Source organism: Polypterus senegalus, chromosome 13, assembly GCF_016835505.1.
Source record: "Polypterus senegalus isolate Bchr_013 chromosome 13, ASM1683550v1, whole genome shotgun sequence".
Taxonomy (NCBI): Eukaryota; Metazoa; Chordata; class Cladistia; order Polypteriformes; family Polypteridae; genus Polypterus; species Polypterus senegalus.
The window spans coordinates 83,512,394-83,530,942 of record NC_053166.1 but is presented as its reverse complement, the minus strand read 5'-3'; the positions used below and the strand labels follow the sequence as shown (position 1 = coordinate 83,530,942).

Sequence of the window (18,549 nt, the reverse complement as noted above, 5' to 3'; positions counted from 1 at the left end):
CAATAACAAATGTCCCAAAGATCATCAGCATTGCAATGAGTCAGACAATAAGCATTAATATCATAGGCTGAATAAGTAAAAGTCAGTTTTAGAAAACACAAGCAGGGAGATACTGATGAGTCAGGATTTGAATATCAGGACCAAAGGAGCTTTATAGACAGGTTTTGAAGAGGTGCCCCAAAGGTGAAGGAGAATTAGTAATGTCATAAACTATAATGAGCAAATCAGGGTAAGCAGCCCTTTCAGTTACAGGAAGACTTTTTAAGTAAATAGCCGTAGCTAGACAAAAGGTCTTCTGTACAGTTTTAAACATTAAGGGGACGATCCAAAGTTATTTTTGTGATTTGTTCATTCTGTCTTTCATGATTTATTTTCATTTACATGCACAATGGTGCACTTTTTTTTTTCAAAGCTTATGTTTGATTTAATTTCATTTCCTGTACCTAGCCATCATCTGTGAGGAGTCTTCATGTCCTCCCTCCATCTACATAAAAAAAAACAATTGTCCTGTCATATATTAGTACAGTAAACTCACATCTATAATAATAGATAGCTCAACTAATGCAAATCTGTTTTGGTGAACATCAAAGCTAAATCTGCTTGTTACCTCTTAACGTGTCAATTACAATTTTAAATAATTTTTAAATTAGGCAGATATTACCTGCTTGCTTCAGCTCTCTAACTGGAATTTTAAACTAATTATGCAACAGCATGTTATTTCTTGTACATAGACAGATTTTGCATGACGTAATTTTGTTAAAACAGTAAGTCTGTCTTGACCTGATATAAGAAAAATCCTTGCATCTCTCTTGTCTTTCTAAAATGAGGTGTGCATACAAAAACACTTTTCTACAGTTTTTTTTTCCCTTTTTCTTGTTTATGTTTACAGGAGTTACTTTACTTAAACTACCTCCCCATTAAGGGCTGCTTCCTGTCTGACACTCAATTTTGCTGTTTTAGATTCTAACCGCCCATGACCCCAAACTGGGTAGATGGCTGCAAAAACATTGAAGGAAGAATAATTTTCTTAATGTGTCTCTTTTACATTTATACTGACAGTTTCAGGATCTTCTGGAGGTATGAAAAATCAAGCTAGAAATAAAGGTTTATGAGGACACTCTATTGAAAAGGTCAAACATTTCTTCTACCTTGGAGGCCTAATCAGAAAAGACTCTAAATGACACCAAGAACTAAAAATATGGATAGAAATAGAAAAGTAGACATTTTACAAAAAATGTAAGTGTTGCAGAGGAGGTCTAAATAGCAGTCTGAAGAAAAGTCATTGGTGTCAACCATACTACATTTATGGGACAAAATATATGCAATGAGGAAGACAGACATCAAAGGACTGAAGCATCCGGGTTATGGTCCATTCATTGAATCCATTTAATCTGCATGTGTTATAGTTTTCCTGATGAAAGAATTTTAGGCAGTTTTTTTTTTTTAATTTTGCTTTCTAGTTAATTTTTTGGATTTGGTGACAGTGTTACTGACATGCCGATTCTGATTTTTTTTTTCTTCTTCTAGTCCTTACACTTCACATCTGCTAATAGGTTTCTTTTTAGCTGAATGAAACCTGGGGCTGGAATTTGTCTTAAATGGCACAATGCAATATAAAAATTCTTAAGTTATGATAAGTTAATATCTAATATACTGTATCCAATAAGAAAAAAATAGTATATTTCACTTAAATCTTTTGTGGTTGTGAAAATGACACTCAACACTTGGTGGAATTCATACTAATATGTGCTAAAATATTGGGGCAACATCTAGTGGTTTTGCTTTCAAGAACTTGTCACTGAAGCATTAACATTGTGCTTTCACAGAAAAAAATGATTTATTAAACTTTCCTGCATTGACAAAACATGTTGAACACTTTTACTTCTCAAATACTCATAAAAGTGCAGATTTAATTACTAAAAAGGTATAAAAATCCTGCAGTGCTCTCAACCAACACCTTTCTATTTTTTTTAAATGCCTGTGGCCTTGTTTCTTTTTCTTTTTCTTCTCTTGTTTATTGTGGCTCAGACCAGACTTATACTTCACATGAAGACAAACATTCCAGACCAGGATTGCATAAAGTACTTGCAGTTGCATGAAAGCATTGCAAACAAATGTAATGAGTGATTTTAGTTGAGCTTTCTGTAATACAAAATTCTTTTAAACTTTGATCTATAACAAAAAGAAAGACGTAAAGCATGGGTTTTTCAATTTTCTCTATGATTACATCATTTAGTGCACAATTGCAATATAAAATTTTGTATAAATCAGCCTTCTAACACATATGGACAGCTGAAGGGGAAGAGATAGAGGCAGACTAAATTGTAGCCATGGTTTCCCAGACTCATTTATAAAATATTGCATGAATTTTAGTATGAAAATATGCATATATAAAAAAATCAGATTTATAAACCTGGCATATGCACATTTCTACACTGATTTGTCCTTTATAAATCTCGATCACCTTGTAAAACATCCATATATGGAACATGCTAATCAGCCTTATACATATGCAATCACATGGCTGCAGAACTTCATTGGCTAGTAGAGTAGGCCTCCACTTGACACATCGAGACAACACTACTGGCATTCAAGAAGATGAGGCTGAACTCTACAACTAAGAGTGCCAGATTATAGGTGGCATTACAGAGCCTTTGCATTCTGGGGGTCAGAGAAGGGTGTAAGGTGTCAGCGTCTGACCAGGTAGCTGCAATTACCTGGCACATGTAATGAAATTCATGGTCTTGTCCAAATTCCCATATCTTAGACAGCTCAAGGAAAAGCAACAAAATTCCTGATACTTTTCCTTAGTGTATCAGTCATACATCACAGCAGAAAATATTCCAGAACCATACTATGTTGATTTTACCTCATCTCCAGTCAATACAAAAGAGAGTCAAATAAATTTATCTACTGATCTGGTTTGAGCATCTATCTCTGGGACATAAAATATTTAATTTATGATTCTTGTTTCAACTTTTCGACACTATTAAGCAGTGGCTGCACGTGGGTTTGTCAGTTGAATACAGAGTTATAATCCTGTTTATTTTCTAAATACTGTCAGTTGCATAAAATTAAGATTACATGATTGTTTGTAGATATAGGAAGGAAAGTTAAAGAAGGCAAGAAACTATGGAATGATTGTTGGAGATTATCAAGTGGGGCAGGCTGATTTCTTGCTGGAACAGAATTAATCTCCATTAGTTCTCTTGGCCTTCCACACCAACCTCTTAATTCATCCCAGATTTCTGTTTCTTTAGCCAAAATTGTTCCAGTGGATCAAGCCATCCTGTCAGGACAACAGATGGCTTGCATTTCTGCAGATATTGTATTTTCATTTAAGCATCAGGAGCTATTTGGGCCTTCAAAGCTGGCATCCAATTTTCCCACTGTAGTTAGGCTTTCTGGGGAGACTGCAGGAACTAATAGATCTTTTGAAAAATATGACATAATTGCAGATTTTATCCGCTCTGGATTAATATTCTCTTCCTCAATTTCGTCCTGCTCAGCTTTCTTAAAAGAGGTGAAAATAATAGCTGACTTTATTATCTTCCGCAGTTCTTCTATATTCTTGTAGACTTTGTTAAAATTGTGAAGGTGATTTGGATTTACAAACTCCAACAGCTCAAGTGTCAAGTCAGGAACTTCTTTTTGCCTTAGTGCTGCTAAATTAATCAGACGATCCTCTTCCATGATGGCTCTCATGAGAAGGATGTTTTTGCATTTATGGGACTGATAACGTAGGGTGTATGTGTTTTTTCCTTTGTTCCAGTTGACTGGCAATAATTCAGATCTCTTGTCCTTAATCCCTGGTTTTTCTCCATTCCCAAGACACTTATACCCAGCCTTCACCAGCTCCCAATGCACAAAACATACCAGAGCATCTTGTGGGGTGGCAATGTCATTGATGACATAGTTGTAGAGCACCTCTAGACCTGCCATCTTCAATATGATGACGATGATTGCACACTGTGGAGTGAAAGGGGAGAAACATCTGCAACTGAGATGTCTTAACTGTGCATTCACCCTGGAAAGAATGCAAATGCCAACTGACAAAAAAGAGCTGTGCTGTGCATATTTGAATTATTATGAGTCATGTGAGAATTAGCCCCTCCCATTGCTTAGGGAAGCATTTCTATAGGACAAAGGAGGTGGAGAAAGGAGCAGTCAGCTTGGAGGACTTGGAGGTTCAATTTATGAATGTGGCACAAGTTTAAGAGATGATTTGCCATCTTTTTATTGTTCTGTAAGCCCCTTTCATGCAAATGCGCCATTTAGAAGCATTTTTCTTTCACATCTCTAGTTAACTTAGAGAAGAAAGGCAAAAAACTGTCTAATCTATGTTGTAGGCAGAGGTGTAAAATAATAAAATACAACTGCTTCATTATTTAAGTACATTTTTAAACTAATTGTACTTAAGTAAATTTCATTTAGGGCTACTTTTGCTTTTACCCCGCTACATTTTTAGTGCTTACTGCTTAGTTCACTGCATTTTCAAGCAAATCGTCTTTACTCATTGCACAGACCAAAGTATTATAAATGTATAAAAGAGACTGATCAGGTGTGTTGTTCACTTATTGCAGCGTTGCTCAGATACGGCCAGTAGAATGCCATATATCATTCAAAAATAAAAGCGCAATGGCTCTCCTTTCAGTGCTGATTTGGTAGGTTGTTCCCAGCTTCCTGCACACTACTGAGACATGAAAAGTGAATGTGCTCTCTCCCTTTGGTTGTATTTGAAAACCACACCTAAAGACAGCTCTGCTTTAAATTTAATGTGAGAGCTAATAAAACTTTCCTTCAACCAGAGATAAGTATTTTTGTTGCTACACTATGGAATCTTTCTGTCTGTTTATCTAACTTGAAGATATATTTACCTTACTGATGATATGTTGTCGCAATAGCAGTCCTGTTTAGTATAAAAGGAACTACAGGCTCAGACATATGATATATGTACTGGTTCGAAGAGCCGATTGAGTGAACCTACCATCTTTGGGATTATCACTGAACATCTCTAAGTCAGTATCCTTCTTAAACATGGCGAAATACGCCTGGTGGTGGATCACTCTTTCTAATTGATAATGGCTTTGATAGGTTCTTGCAGTAACTAATAAAGTGCAACTAGCTCTTCACTTGTGATGACTGTCCTAAACAGTTCCCCAAACAGATGTTACTTGATTGTGTTGAGCTCGTTTGTAAAGTTTCTTTCAATACAACCATCTGCTAAGCAAGCAAATGTAAATTATTGGCTCATGTGTCAATGAAGGATGCAGCTATCTACGAGGAATAATGTGAATCACAGGACACATTGATCATAGATACTTTGAATAAATAAAACCTTTTCCTTCTCATTTTATAGGCAAAAAATGACTATTTTTCATTTTTACTACTTGATGCTTATGACAAGCTATTATAAACATTTCAAACAGAGCCTAAAAAATGTATATAGTACATGAGGGTTTTACAGTGGCATTGATTTTCAAATTTTTTTCAGATTCCATTATGGGTATTGTCTGTGTGGAGTTCTGTGTGCATCTATGTAGGTTTTTATCTAATTTCACTAGTTTTACTCCGCTATCCGAAAGTATAAATTTTATGTTAATTGGCAATTTTAAAGTATCCCAGTGTGAGCGAGTAAGTAATTACAGTAAGTGAGTGGGGGTGTGAGCAGGAGTGTACTCTGTGATGATCTGGCATCACATTCCGTTTTGGTTTGTCTCCTGTGCCCAATGATGTCAAGATAGTGTCAGGACCCAAAAACCCTGAACTAAGTTTGGTGTAATGCATAAATTAATTTATATGTATATGTGAGTGTGGGTGAATTAACATCCCTTTTTATTCACGCAGAATAAAACATTAAGACAGTCAGACATAGAAAGTCCTCCAAATCATGCATCTAATGAAATTCTTCATTTTTCACAGAAATTCCATTAAAAGGTTACAATATTTATTATAATTTCACAGAGTTGAGTGTAATAACAACACTAAATGAACCGTATCTACATGTACTTTTTAGATTTTTGCTTTTGTTTTTTCATAAACAGTTTATGAGAGGAGCACAGACCTCAGTCATTAAAGGAGACATTTAACCATAATGGCAGATCTGTGCCCTCAGTATAAATAAGCCTGTACTGTCGGAACAGATTACTTTGATATTATGTCATCCAGTCGCTATAGCTGCATACTTTATATATCAGAATTTAAGATTAATCTAAATTCTGATACTGTATATAAATTCATAATACAAATTACTTTGTAACATCATTTGTTGCATTTGAATGCTTACAAATACACAAACATTAAACAATTTTAGAGTTCCTTTATACTAATAACATGTAGTAGCACTCCAGAGGTATCTGACAGCTTTGCAAAGTTCTCATTGATTTCATAAAGTGCTGGGTCCTACTTGTGTGTACTCTGGTGAACATTAAGACTAAGGCCGTTGATAGAAACCCTCCTGCAGTGGGTCACACGTATCAAGTGCCTTTGGATGAACCTGCTTTCACAGTCTGTGTGTTCCTAGGAATGACCTTTTGATCACTCTCAAGAGACGGGCTGCTTCACGGTGGGCTTTATTATCACATATGCACTAACAACATGGGTATGCAGAGCTGCATGTTGTATCTGGATATCCTTCTTCCCACATATTGTATTTAAATAGAATGCGATGTGATATTTCAGAAGACACTGATTTCTAAACTAGATAAGAACTTGTGCTATATTGGATTTTAGTTTTCTTCAATGCAACCCTAACTGGGTTTCTTTCATATGACTGGCACTCTTGGCACAGGTTGCTTTCCATGCCCTACACTCCACAGAGACAAAATAACAAATGTGTTACATAAATGTGTTAGAGATGGGCTCTTTTATTTTGGTGACATGACACACTTTTGTTTCAGTGGATAAGTGGTTAAGTGAACTTAGTCTGTTCCAAAATGCACACTCATAGTTAAAAGTCAGGGTCCTCACTTAAACAGATAAAGTTGTATAAAATGGACATTTGGGGAACTGAGGGATACCAATTATATTAAGAGCAGGTGTGGTCATTGATTTAACAAAGCAATTAACATCCTGTCATTGTGCTTAAGATTATGTACTGTAGAAAAAGGCTGGGCAGACTCAATATGTTAACTCGCAGAGGAAATTTCACTGACTTTGAGGTGATGGTTGAGACATGTTAGAAAGAAATCTTTTAGAGGAAAAGACTGCTCAATTTACAGATATTTCGCAAGAAACTATGGCTGTGGTGTTAGTAGCATTGAAGCCAGAAAGAATGAATATCAGTCTTGGTTAACTGGGGAGAAAGTAGAAAGACAATCCTTGCCCATGATGCATGTGCATTGGCTGAAAATAAAAGGAAGAACAAGAAAAGCTGCCTTGACTCATTTCCCTATACGAACAAAGCATTTCCTCAAGTCCAGACAAGTCCAAGTCACAGAGGCAGTGTATTTACCTCTTATTACCCCCAAAGCTGGGTCAAGTAGTAGAAGGTCAGATAACTCCATATGGCATACACTACAAAGGAAATGTATCGCCCCAATATGCTTTTTCCATTTTGAAGGGTTACTTTGGCCCAGAAGTACACATTTTGAGGGTATGATATACCTTTATCAATAAATACCAAGTTGTCTGATGTGACCATATTTCTGTGATGCTACTGGGACCTTCCGTGATAACAAATGACATTGTATGGTCAGTGAAAGAGCATGTCAACAATGTAAACCATATGCTATGGTCATTGTAGTCACTAGATTTCAACCTGTTTGGGCACTTACTGGAAATAATGGCATGGCACTCGAGAGGTGATTTTTCATCACAACCTCCAAAACACCAAATGATCAAATTCTGATAAAAGTGTTTTTTCCAACCAGTACAGATTCATACATCCCATAGTGATTGCTCTTGCTGGCCCTTCATAATATTAGGACATGTGTCCTTTACTTTGTCAGTTACTGGTAATTCATTGTTCAAAGTCCATTTCTTCTACCTGTAAAACTGAACATTGTCACTGAAATTCTGAAATTCCTTTAACCTTACTATGAGAGAAATTAAATCTCTTCAGATTTACTTTAAGCGTTTTCTTGAGCTATCTGGAATGAACATAAGAAAGATGGTTGTATAAATAGAAAGCTGTAAGATTGTGTAGATTTGTAGTATGGGCTGGTCTTTCTTTCTTTCTTTTTTTTTTAACCACTACTTCCCAATAACCACCCATCCATTTTTAAAATAATAAAAGCAAGGTTCATAATTCAAGCTATATAATTCTTTCTGAAGCAAAACATTAATTATTAAAGGTTTCAAGTATGCATGCAGATCACGTTGACTTTCCCCTTCAAAAAATGTGTTTCCTTTTCTATCAGAATTTCAAATTTGGTGCTCAGCATTTCTAGGTCACATTTACTTTAATGCAGGAGAGAATGTGATAACTGCAATGGTGTGACATGTTATGTACGTCTCAAGGTATCTGACACACTAAATTAATCTTCAATTTGAAACAAGATTACCTTGGTTAATGGATACCTCTCCCTGTTACTGAAGACGATGGAACCAAATTAATTTATCCAGCTGGCTGACAGTCAAACGTAGAGTTTTATTTGATCCCCCTATTTTTATCTGTTAATCAGCTCAGTTCACAGCGGTAGTTTTCTGTGGAAAATAAATTAGCCCCCTTTCGGGGGGTAGACCTTTGTTGAAAAATTTTTGGGGTGTTGGAAAAATTCTTGAAAAAAGTGCAATCAAGCTCCAAAATACAACATGCCAATAATTTTTAAGAAAATGAATAGCTTGATGCTGTATTTATCTCAGGCTTCTAGTTGTCCTTTATAAGGAGGTGCATTCTCTGATAAAGTTGTCCTGTTTCAGGATAGTATGGTTTCTTCTCTCTCCACTGCAGGCACATTTGACCTAAAAGGCTCATACTGTAACCTTGTGGTAATTAGACCACGTTAAATTAAATTTGATTAGGTTGCAGCTGATGAAATACAGTATGCATGCCATAAAACAGAGTTCATGTACAGGATTTGAGATGGGGCAGCAATGAAGAGCCTGATCTCTGATTGTTTTAGAATGATTTCCTTGGAAAATGTAAGCTGACATTAAAGGGTAGCCGAAAATAACAGTCAAATACCTCTTGTCGCTGGATTCACTATCACAAAGATCGTAAAGCACTGCAGAGGGTGGTGAAGGAGGCACAGAATATTACCGGCACCCTGCTGCCATCTATTCAGGCTGTACAAAATACTCGCTGCCTTATAAAAGCAAACACGATAATTAAAGACCTCAGCCATCTCACTGTAGAGAACTACTGGCACTCTTTCACTAGATTCAAGGACTGTTTCTATGCACAGATTGTAAGATTGCTGAACAGTCAATTATAAGAATGCTATGAATACTTTTGATTTATTTTTTTATATTTTGTATGGTATTTTTGGAAACTGCTCGGAGTAGTCATGTTAATAAGAATTTGATTGTACTATGTATGTACACATGACAATAAACTTGACTTGACATTGATTCATATTATGAACTTCTTAACTCAAGAGCTTATTGGATATTCTTCTTCATCTTTTCACACTTCTGTGGTGGTTTGATGTTCTTGATCAGTCTTCTCAAAACAGTTCAGTCCTCGCCAACAAAGCCCTTTTCCTTCAGACCTTCTTTTACTTTATTTATCCACCTCTGCTTTGGCTTCCCTCACTTTCTCTCCCGCTGTACTTCCATTCCCATCACTTTTTTACCCACATATTCATTGTCTCTCCTCATCACATTTCCATACCACTTCAACCTACTTTCCTTTACTTTTTTTGATATCTCTTCCACTTTGTTGTTCCTGTGATTGTCTCATTTCTTATTCTGTCCTTTTTTTTGTAACTCCACACATCAATGTCAACATTCTCATTTTTGCCATATCTAACTTCTTCTCCTGCACTCTCTTTACTGCTCATGTCTCAGTTCCATACATCATTGCTGGTCATACCACTGTCTTAAAAATATTACCTTTAACCTTCACCATAATTTTTCGATAACACAGTACTCCTGACACGTTCTTAAACTTCTTCCATCAACACTGCAGTGTATGGGTTATCTTTGCATTTAGTTTTCCACCTCAGGCTACCACTGATTTTAGATATTTAAATTGTCCCGAGCCTAGATAAATAGAAAGGATTAGCGTCAGGAAGGGCATCTGGCTGTAAAACTTTAGCCAAACCGTAATGTCAGAATCAATCCAATCAGCTTCAGAAAGATTTATGAGAACTTCAGCATTTATTCACTGAACAAAGTATAATAGTCATAATGTCAGCCAAAACAGATACCACACAGAAATGAGACCTTTTATTGTTTTCATGCCTGCAAGCTTCTGACTTAATAAAAAAAAAACAAAAGCAGAGTTCCTACAGAACGGCAGTAAATGAACCCTGGTCCTTGAGGCACAACTGATGGAATGCCATTCTGATCTCAGCTTTATATTTAAATGTCTTTTCAGTTGGTTTACATGGCTGTTTCACAGTTCCAAAGTCCTGGGTTTGAATCCCAGGAAAGGCACTGTTTGTCTGTGTAAACTTTGTACAATCTGTGATAATATTTGTGAGACTGTGTCCTGTGATGGATTGGATATTCTTCCAGAGGTGGTTCCTGCCCTGCACCTTTTGGTTTCAGAATACATTTTGGGCAGCATGACTCTGGAATTTGATAATTGATGGATTGATGAAACAAAGCATTTCCCTTTTTAGGAATAAAAAGCAAATAGGGGCTAGGTCTGCTCTTGACTATCATGACCTACAACTGCCTGAAGAAGATATGATGTTAAATTCTTATCTTCCTCATTGAGCTGTTTGGAATATAATATTAAAACATATTATTTAGAAGCCTTCTTCCCACAATTATCACAGCATATTCTTGCAGGAAATAAATATTTTATCACCTTTTTAAAGAGTCATCCCACAAAGAGGCAAACTGTTCCTGATATTTAAATGATTTGGTTTGTATAAAACATGCTTGTTAATACAGTTGGCCTACATTTATCTTTTTTTACTGTCGCTTTTACCTAATGTGATTTACACATCATGTATTTATTCAATCGTAGAAGAGGCAGGTTAAGTGACTTGCCGAGAGCCACAAAGTGGGCCAGTGTGGGGAACTGAACTGGCTGCCCTGCAACTAAAATGGGTCAAGGCAGATACAAGAAATGGATGACCAGATGGCAGCACAGTTCTGCTGCCTCATACATGTGAAATCCCAAGTTGAAATTCCGTGAGGAGAAAATCTGTGAGGATTTTTGTGTATTCTCCCAGGGTATATGTCGGTTTCTTTCCAGCTGCTACAGTTTTTCCTCCTAAGATTACAAAGACATTCATGTCATCTTACTTTGAGGTTCCATTGGTCCCAAATGGGAGAACATGAGCTCATGCAAGAATGAGCCCTGCCATCAACTGGTGCCCATTGCTGCTGAGTGAGGCTCCTGCACCTAAAGGACTAGACAGTTCAGGTGTACTTGAGGATGGGTGGATTTTCATTACAAAAAACAGCATTTTATTTCCTATTTTTATAATTAGTAAAATTCAAACTCAAACACTATACACTGCATTCTCATAGAAATTGCATAAGATTTGTATACTTTGTGGTTCAAGATATAATTTTATCTTGATACATCTGGGATTGAAATATTAGGAATTGTAAAAAGGTTTCGGTCTTTTCACTTATTGCAGAAAATGTAATGGATAGGTCACTTTATTTATTGTGTTTAAGCTACAGTTCTGCCAACACAATGGCCATCTGCAGATGGGATCAGATTCTCCCATAAGATGGAAAATACACATGCGTGAAAGTCTTACAAATGAACGCTGCCTGATGTTCTTGAAAATAAAGACCTTAAAGCTATTAAGGAGATAAAAGAATGATCAGGCATATGGCAGTTATTTCCCATTGTCGATGTTAAAACAGGAGTGAAGCTGCCATTTTTTTTTGTGAATTACTTCACCCAGTAGCCACAAGGCAGAAACCTCAGAATGCTTTCAGTGAGAGCACATGGAACTGAGGTTGGTTCTGTTTGAGGGTGGGTGGGTGGAATGAAACGTTTAGAGATGTTTAGAAAGTAGGCAGGAGCACAATTAAAGAAACAGTTCTAAACTGTTTATAGCATACGACTTACTTTAAAGACAGGTAACAGAACAAATTTTAAAATATTTGACATGTTTTGCCTTATGTATATCCTCAGCATTCCTCTTGCTCCTTTCCTTTGTACTCTCCTGTGTCTCCCTGTGCTGCTTCTCTCGATCATGTTCCTGTAAAGCCTGCTTCTTAGACTCTGTGCTTTTGACTTGAGTTGTTCGCCTCCTGTCTGTTTTTTGACTACCACCAATGATAGATGGGCCTCCATTACCTGCTATGAAAACATCATTCATATTCTTGCAAATACTTCACATCTTTCAAGGCGAGTCTCAGTGTTCTTCCTAGGCCTTTCCTTAGTTTTCCTTTGTGTCTCAGCCTGTCTTGCCCAATGCTTCCTGTCGCAATCACATTTGACGGAGCAACCAAAGTAAAACTGACTAATCGGATCAAAGCCGAACTGTCCACTTAGATTGCTTGGTGGTATTGGACACACACACATACACACACACCCTGACAGTAGTGTTTTATTATGTAGTAGATGACCTCTGTGTCATTTCATAGCAGTATTGTTGCATATGTAATTATTTTTGCTACTAATTGTGGTGTTCTTATAAAGCAGTATATGTGTTTAATGATGGATTGACTGATATGACACAGTGCTTATGGGCTCTAAGACTACATTACTGTCTACATTAAGTCATCAGTGTGTTTTTGCATAACCTTCAGCTGACTGATACCCTTATTAGAGTGCGTACCTGTAGAAATAACCTCCATGGTCTCTGGACGCTTTTCAGTAACTATTAAAAATTAACAGTCCACTGACTTTATCAAAGCTCGCCCAGTTCATATTCTGTAAACCTACCTAATATTAGAGAATGTTCTGTAGGGAATGAGGTTTTCTTCTTGTCACATTTTTTTTTCACAAGGCTTGTTTGTTTCTGCTTATTTATGTATCAAGCACTGACAAGTGATTTACTTAAAAATCTTTTCAGAATGTTTTGTTTCATTTGTTTGGTAGTTTTCATCTTGGATGCTTGGCTTTTTATTGCAAGCTCTTTCTTCACAAAAGTTGAAGGAGATAAAACTACTGTCAGAGACGAAATGATTAATTTGATTAATGTGCAGAAAGGATCAATGTGTTCCCTGGTACTTATTTCAGTATTACCCTAGCAGGTACTTTAATAAATGCAGTTATTTCTTCTGGTAAATATTCACAGTGTGTTCTGCTTGGTGTGACACTGATATTTAATTTATAGAGTATCCATCCATCCATCTATCTATCTATCTATCCATCCATCCTTGTTAGACATATGGACAGGAGTCAGTGTGGCTCACATGTGTGATTGTTATAGTGTTTCCAGTGAGAAATAACAATATAACATTATAAAACTCTTATTTAAACCTCTGTACAGCAAAGGTATTCCTACAGGGATGGAAGCTTGCTCATACACATAATACATAATATTTTTTTAATAAGCTTTTATTTATTTTTTTTTTTGTAGCCGTCCCATTTCCTTTAAGCCATCGTCTTACAATGAAAGAAGTGTTTGACTGCGAGGGAAAGCCACGGGTTGACCTCCTAAAGGCTCATCTGACAAAAGAGGGTCGTGTTGAGGAAGCAGTGGCCCTGAGAATAATCAATGAAGGTGCTGCCATCCTTCGCCAAGAAAAAACTATGCTGGACATTGAGGCTCCTGTAACAGGTAAGTCCATTTTCAGAAGCTAATGTGTTTTTTTTTTTGTGTGTTGACATTAATAAGCTGCTTCTTCCTTGTGTGAATGCCATTTTTATTCAATTACCATCTAAACCTAAATTATATGTGTAACTGTAATTAAAACTGAAACCTTCTGAGACTTCTCAGTCTCAGTTATCTTTCAAGTGTATCAAGCAGTAGCAAATAAATTAATCATAGATGTAAATACATTTTCACTTACCAGCATCTACAGATTGATTATATGGAGAAACATGATGAACTTTACTAACAGTATTGTAGTATTTTAGCCCGAGTTTGTTACATGTTGACCAACGTTCATGCACCCTATGTTTAGTGCATATACATGTGTGAAAATATGTACACCCTATCCACTTAAGCATGATTATGAGTGATGCCTGCACAGTCTATCAACTCTAGGTACTCCAACTAGGAACTCACAAGCTTTGGCTTAAACAGACCAGATAAGTCTTCTCTACACACTGGAGGCTGGTACACCTTACCTATGTCCACTTAGTATGTGCTGCTCACTATTGAAGACTTTTTTAATGAGACACATAAGTGTGCAAAGATTGTCGCGAGACCATAAAAAGATCAGGAGGTGATAAATGCAGATATACTCATATTCAAGACCTGGGAGTTTGTAAACATAAGGCAACCAAGAAACCAGAGGGCAAAATAAGAATCAAAAGTGAGGGCTAAAAGGAAAATCATAACCAAAAATAACATCTGATACTAGGGCCTACTTGGTGAAAAAGCTAGACATTTCAAGACATTGTTTATCCTCTGAAGGATAGAGTATAATGTGACTGCTACCATATTTACAATATCACGTCCTTGATTTATCAAAGCCACAGTCACAAATAAAACTTCATCAAAACAAATTGAATCTAAAAATAAACCATAGAAACTGAATACTGCTAATATAAAAATATAATCAGTCAAAATACACATACAGAACACATTCATTATCACAGTGGGAAAGAAGCAGCAATCTACCCATACCAGGTGCCCTGTGTTTATTTTATTACTTCAATCACCCATGATGTGCAAACAAAGTATAATAGTTTTAAAACAAAGCAGAATATATTAAAATATATGAATATTAGAAAAAAGCAATGAATAATATAGAAATATAAATTAATATATTGCTTTGTTGAGTATCAAAATCTGGATGTAAAGCCCCCGTGGCCATCCAAAGGCTTCACACCAGCAAATAAAAAGGAGGATGCTTTTAATAATGATATGAAAGCTGAAGAACTGCACAAGGAATAGTATCTGCATGAGGAAGTGTCCTTAAAGGCAGTTTGTTGAAATTTGTAAGCCAAGCTGACACATGGATGATATCTCCCTGCTCTAGCTGAATGGAGTTTCTTTCTGCCACCATGAGGCTGTTTGTTCTTTATGCCTATATTTCTGTGGTGTTTTGGAACCCTTGATGTTTTCTTCTGGTAATTGGCTAATCGTTTTATTGTTTGATAGCTTTACTTAGCATTTCGTCTTATATTTTTTACAAAATCTGTTTATGTTCACTCCATTGTCTTGCCTAGAACTAGAATGAATTAGGAGGCTGGGAGAAATCTGTGAGGATAGAAGATATAACATGGTCAAAAATCCAAGCCAAAATTCTAAATCAGAGATCTAATCTATCTTTCACCTAAGCCAATACAGAAACCAAAGTTTGTTGTCAAAAGTCAAAGCCTAAGATCAGTATAATGAAAGTATACAGTATGCAAAGTACTGAAAGTATAGAAACACTTCCAGCATCATCACACTGAGCACTGGAGTGCCGCAGGGCTGCGTGCTTAGTCCACTGCTCTTCACCCTGCTGACTCACGACTGCACAGCCACGCACAACACCAACCACATCATCAAGTTTGCGGATGATACGACGGTGCTGGGACTGATAAGCAGGGATGATGAAACAGCATACAGAGATGAGATGGAACGGCTGTCTGCATGGTGTGAAAACAACAATCTATCTCTCAATGTCAACAAGACAAAAGAGATAATCATGGACTTCAGAAAATCACATCCTGCCCACATCCCACTCAGCATCACCAGTTTAGATGTGGAGACTGTTAGGAGTACCAGGTCCCTCAATGTGCACATAACTGAGGAACTTGCGTGGATGCATAACACCTCTTCACTAGTCAAGAAAGCCCAGCAAAGACTATACTTCCTGAGGCAGCTGAACCGAGCAAGTCTCCCCCCTTCCATCCTCACCACGTACTACAGAGGCACCATTAAGAGTGTTTTGACCAGCTGCATCACTGTCTAATATGGCAACTGCAACATATCCGATGGCAACTGCAACATTTCCGACCGCAAGTGCCTGCAAAGGATAGTGAAGATAGCAGAGAACATTATTAGGGTGCCTCTCCTTTCACTACAGGAAATATTTTACAAATGCAGTGTCCGCAAGGCCTGCAGCATTGTGCAGGAACCCTTACACCCCTCACATGGACTTTTCACACTTCTGCCATCCAAGAGAAGATACTGCAGCATCAGAGCCAGATCTGCCAGGCTGCAGGATAGTTTTTACCCCCAAGCTGTCAGACTCCTTAACACCATGCTGCCCCCTGGGATCTTCCACACTGCTTTAACCACCTCTAAAAACAGAACTTTTATGCATGCAAGCCACTTTCCTGCAAAGACTAGTGTGCATATAAAAAAGAACTGAAAATCTCATACTGACCTCTAATTATTTTGACATACAGTACTTGATATCCTTCTGCTGTGAAACATTCTGACCTATCATTGTTTACACATGTCTTAAACAACTACTTTCATACACTAATAATTTCTGGAGAGCAGTGGAAGCAGCCTGAAGAAGAGAAAGGCAGTGTGAGAAAGGCCTGGACTTTGAGGTGAAGTGGGTTGTGTACACTTTATTAATTGTAAATAGTTGTAAATAAACGTGTGGTGGTGATTAAGAACATGTCTACCTGTCTGTGTCCGGGGCATAGTCCACAGTATCTAGATTGCAAATACCATACATTGCATCAATGTTCATATTGCTTACTACACATCAATATTGCTGCTACTTCTTTGTCTTGTCTTTCCACAATGTCTTGTCTATGTTTTAATTTTAAATTTAAATTTTAATTCTATTTTTAATAATTTTTAATTTATTATTTGCACTTCATGTTGTTACACTGTGGACCCTGAACTTCGCAATTACGTCTATCTGTATACTTGTATATGACTGAGAAGTCAATAAAGTTCGCTTTGACTTTTGAATTGAAATTCATCCATTAATTCTCAGGTTTTATCTGTAATCTCAGATGGCCTGGATCAGTCTGGCCATCTGGTCAGTCTGATGCAGACTTCTTAGACACAATACATACATAAATCAAGAAATATGCTGAGCTATGCTTAATGAGTAAAGTATTCTGTGAGTATGAATAGCAAAGTAAAAGTTCAGGTTCATATACAGTTCATCATAGTATTGAGTTGCTAATAAAATTTTAACTTCAATACCGCAACCAGCTTTTAGACATCAATACCGGTACCAAAACGGTTCTTAGATGCTTAGTTCCCCTGGCTCTCACACACACATAACTTCCTGCTGCTACTTACACATGTACCTGCCTACTTTGTCACACTCATAACAAGGAGATTGGTGGTCCCTCTAAGTTTCCAGCACATTATATAAAGATATTGTTTCATAGAGTGTTGTCTCTCAAAGTGATTTGAGCACAAAGATTGTCATATATTATATTGGAGAGCTTGGGGTTAGATTGGCCTTGGAGATCTAATCACTCTACACACAACATCAATGTGCCTGCATGCAACAACTTACTTCTTAGTACTGAAATTAGCATAAAGCTTGTGTAGTACCATTTTAAAATTTGTATAGTTTGGTATACTGGTATTCAGCACAACACTAGTTCATCACAGCAAGTCTAAAGATTATGTAGCTGAGGCAGACTGCAGCTTGCTTTTAAATACAGTACATGTAGTTCCAAAGCTACAAAGAGAACATTGGTAATTTTTTTTAAAGAAAGCTGGAGTGGATTTGAGGTTATATATTAGTAAAGGTGCAGGCAAGTGTTGAGGGTAGATAATGCCACAAGCTGTTTATGTAACAAAACAAAGACAAAATCCCATGGTTTTGTTTTTTAACAAAAGCTAGTCACAACTTATATATTTAATTTTGCAAATATAACAAGTAACAGTAATATAATTCTCTATTTCACAAAATTGCACTTACAAGCATGGATCAGATTAACTGATAAAAAAGATACTTTTCTATGTCAATCCAACCAATCCCTAAACAGATTAAATGTATAAGTATAGAACACTGCATTCAAGTGTGACATTTGAAAGCATAAATTGTACATTTCAGTTGTTCCCAGTGCTCCTGAACAGTATCTGCCCCCTTCATGAACCTGTAGTGAGAAAATAGGTTTGGAAAACAGATACACATGCATCAGAATTTCAGGTATTGATATAAATTGTATATTCTCTTCCAAAGTGACCAGTCTCTGTGTGACGTACTAGTAACAAATTAAAATCATGCTGGGCACCTAGTAAAATATTCCTTAAATAAAGACTAGCAGTTGTAATACCTTGAGAGTATGCCTGATTTGTTTGGATGTATAGCATGTAGTTGACAAATTACCAATGCAAGTAACAGTAAACCTCATCTAATTCTTTTTGCCAAAAAAACAATTTTATTATATTATTATTACTGTAAAATAGCAATTATAGAGAAGTATAGAGA

The 18,549-nt window shown here is 36.6% G+C and overlaps 1 protein-coding gene across 6 annotated transcripts in view; it reads left to right on the top strand.

The window, feature by feature from the left end:
- Positions 1-18,549, top strand: part of ppp3ca (protein phosphatase 3, catalytic subunit, alpha isozyme) — a 442,233-nt gene that overhangs the window by 202,541 nt on the left and 221,143 nt on the right. For all 6 annotated transcript variants that reach the window (XM_039774410.1, XM_039774415.1, XM_039774411.1 and 3 more), the window contains exon 2: positions 13,611-13,811. In XM_039774410.1, coding sequence (XP_039630344.1) covers positions 13,611-13,811 — 201 coding nt within the window. The remainder of the gene's footprint in view (positions 1-13,610; positions 13,812-18,549) is intronic.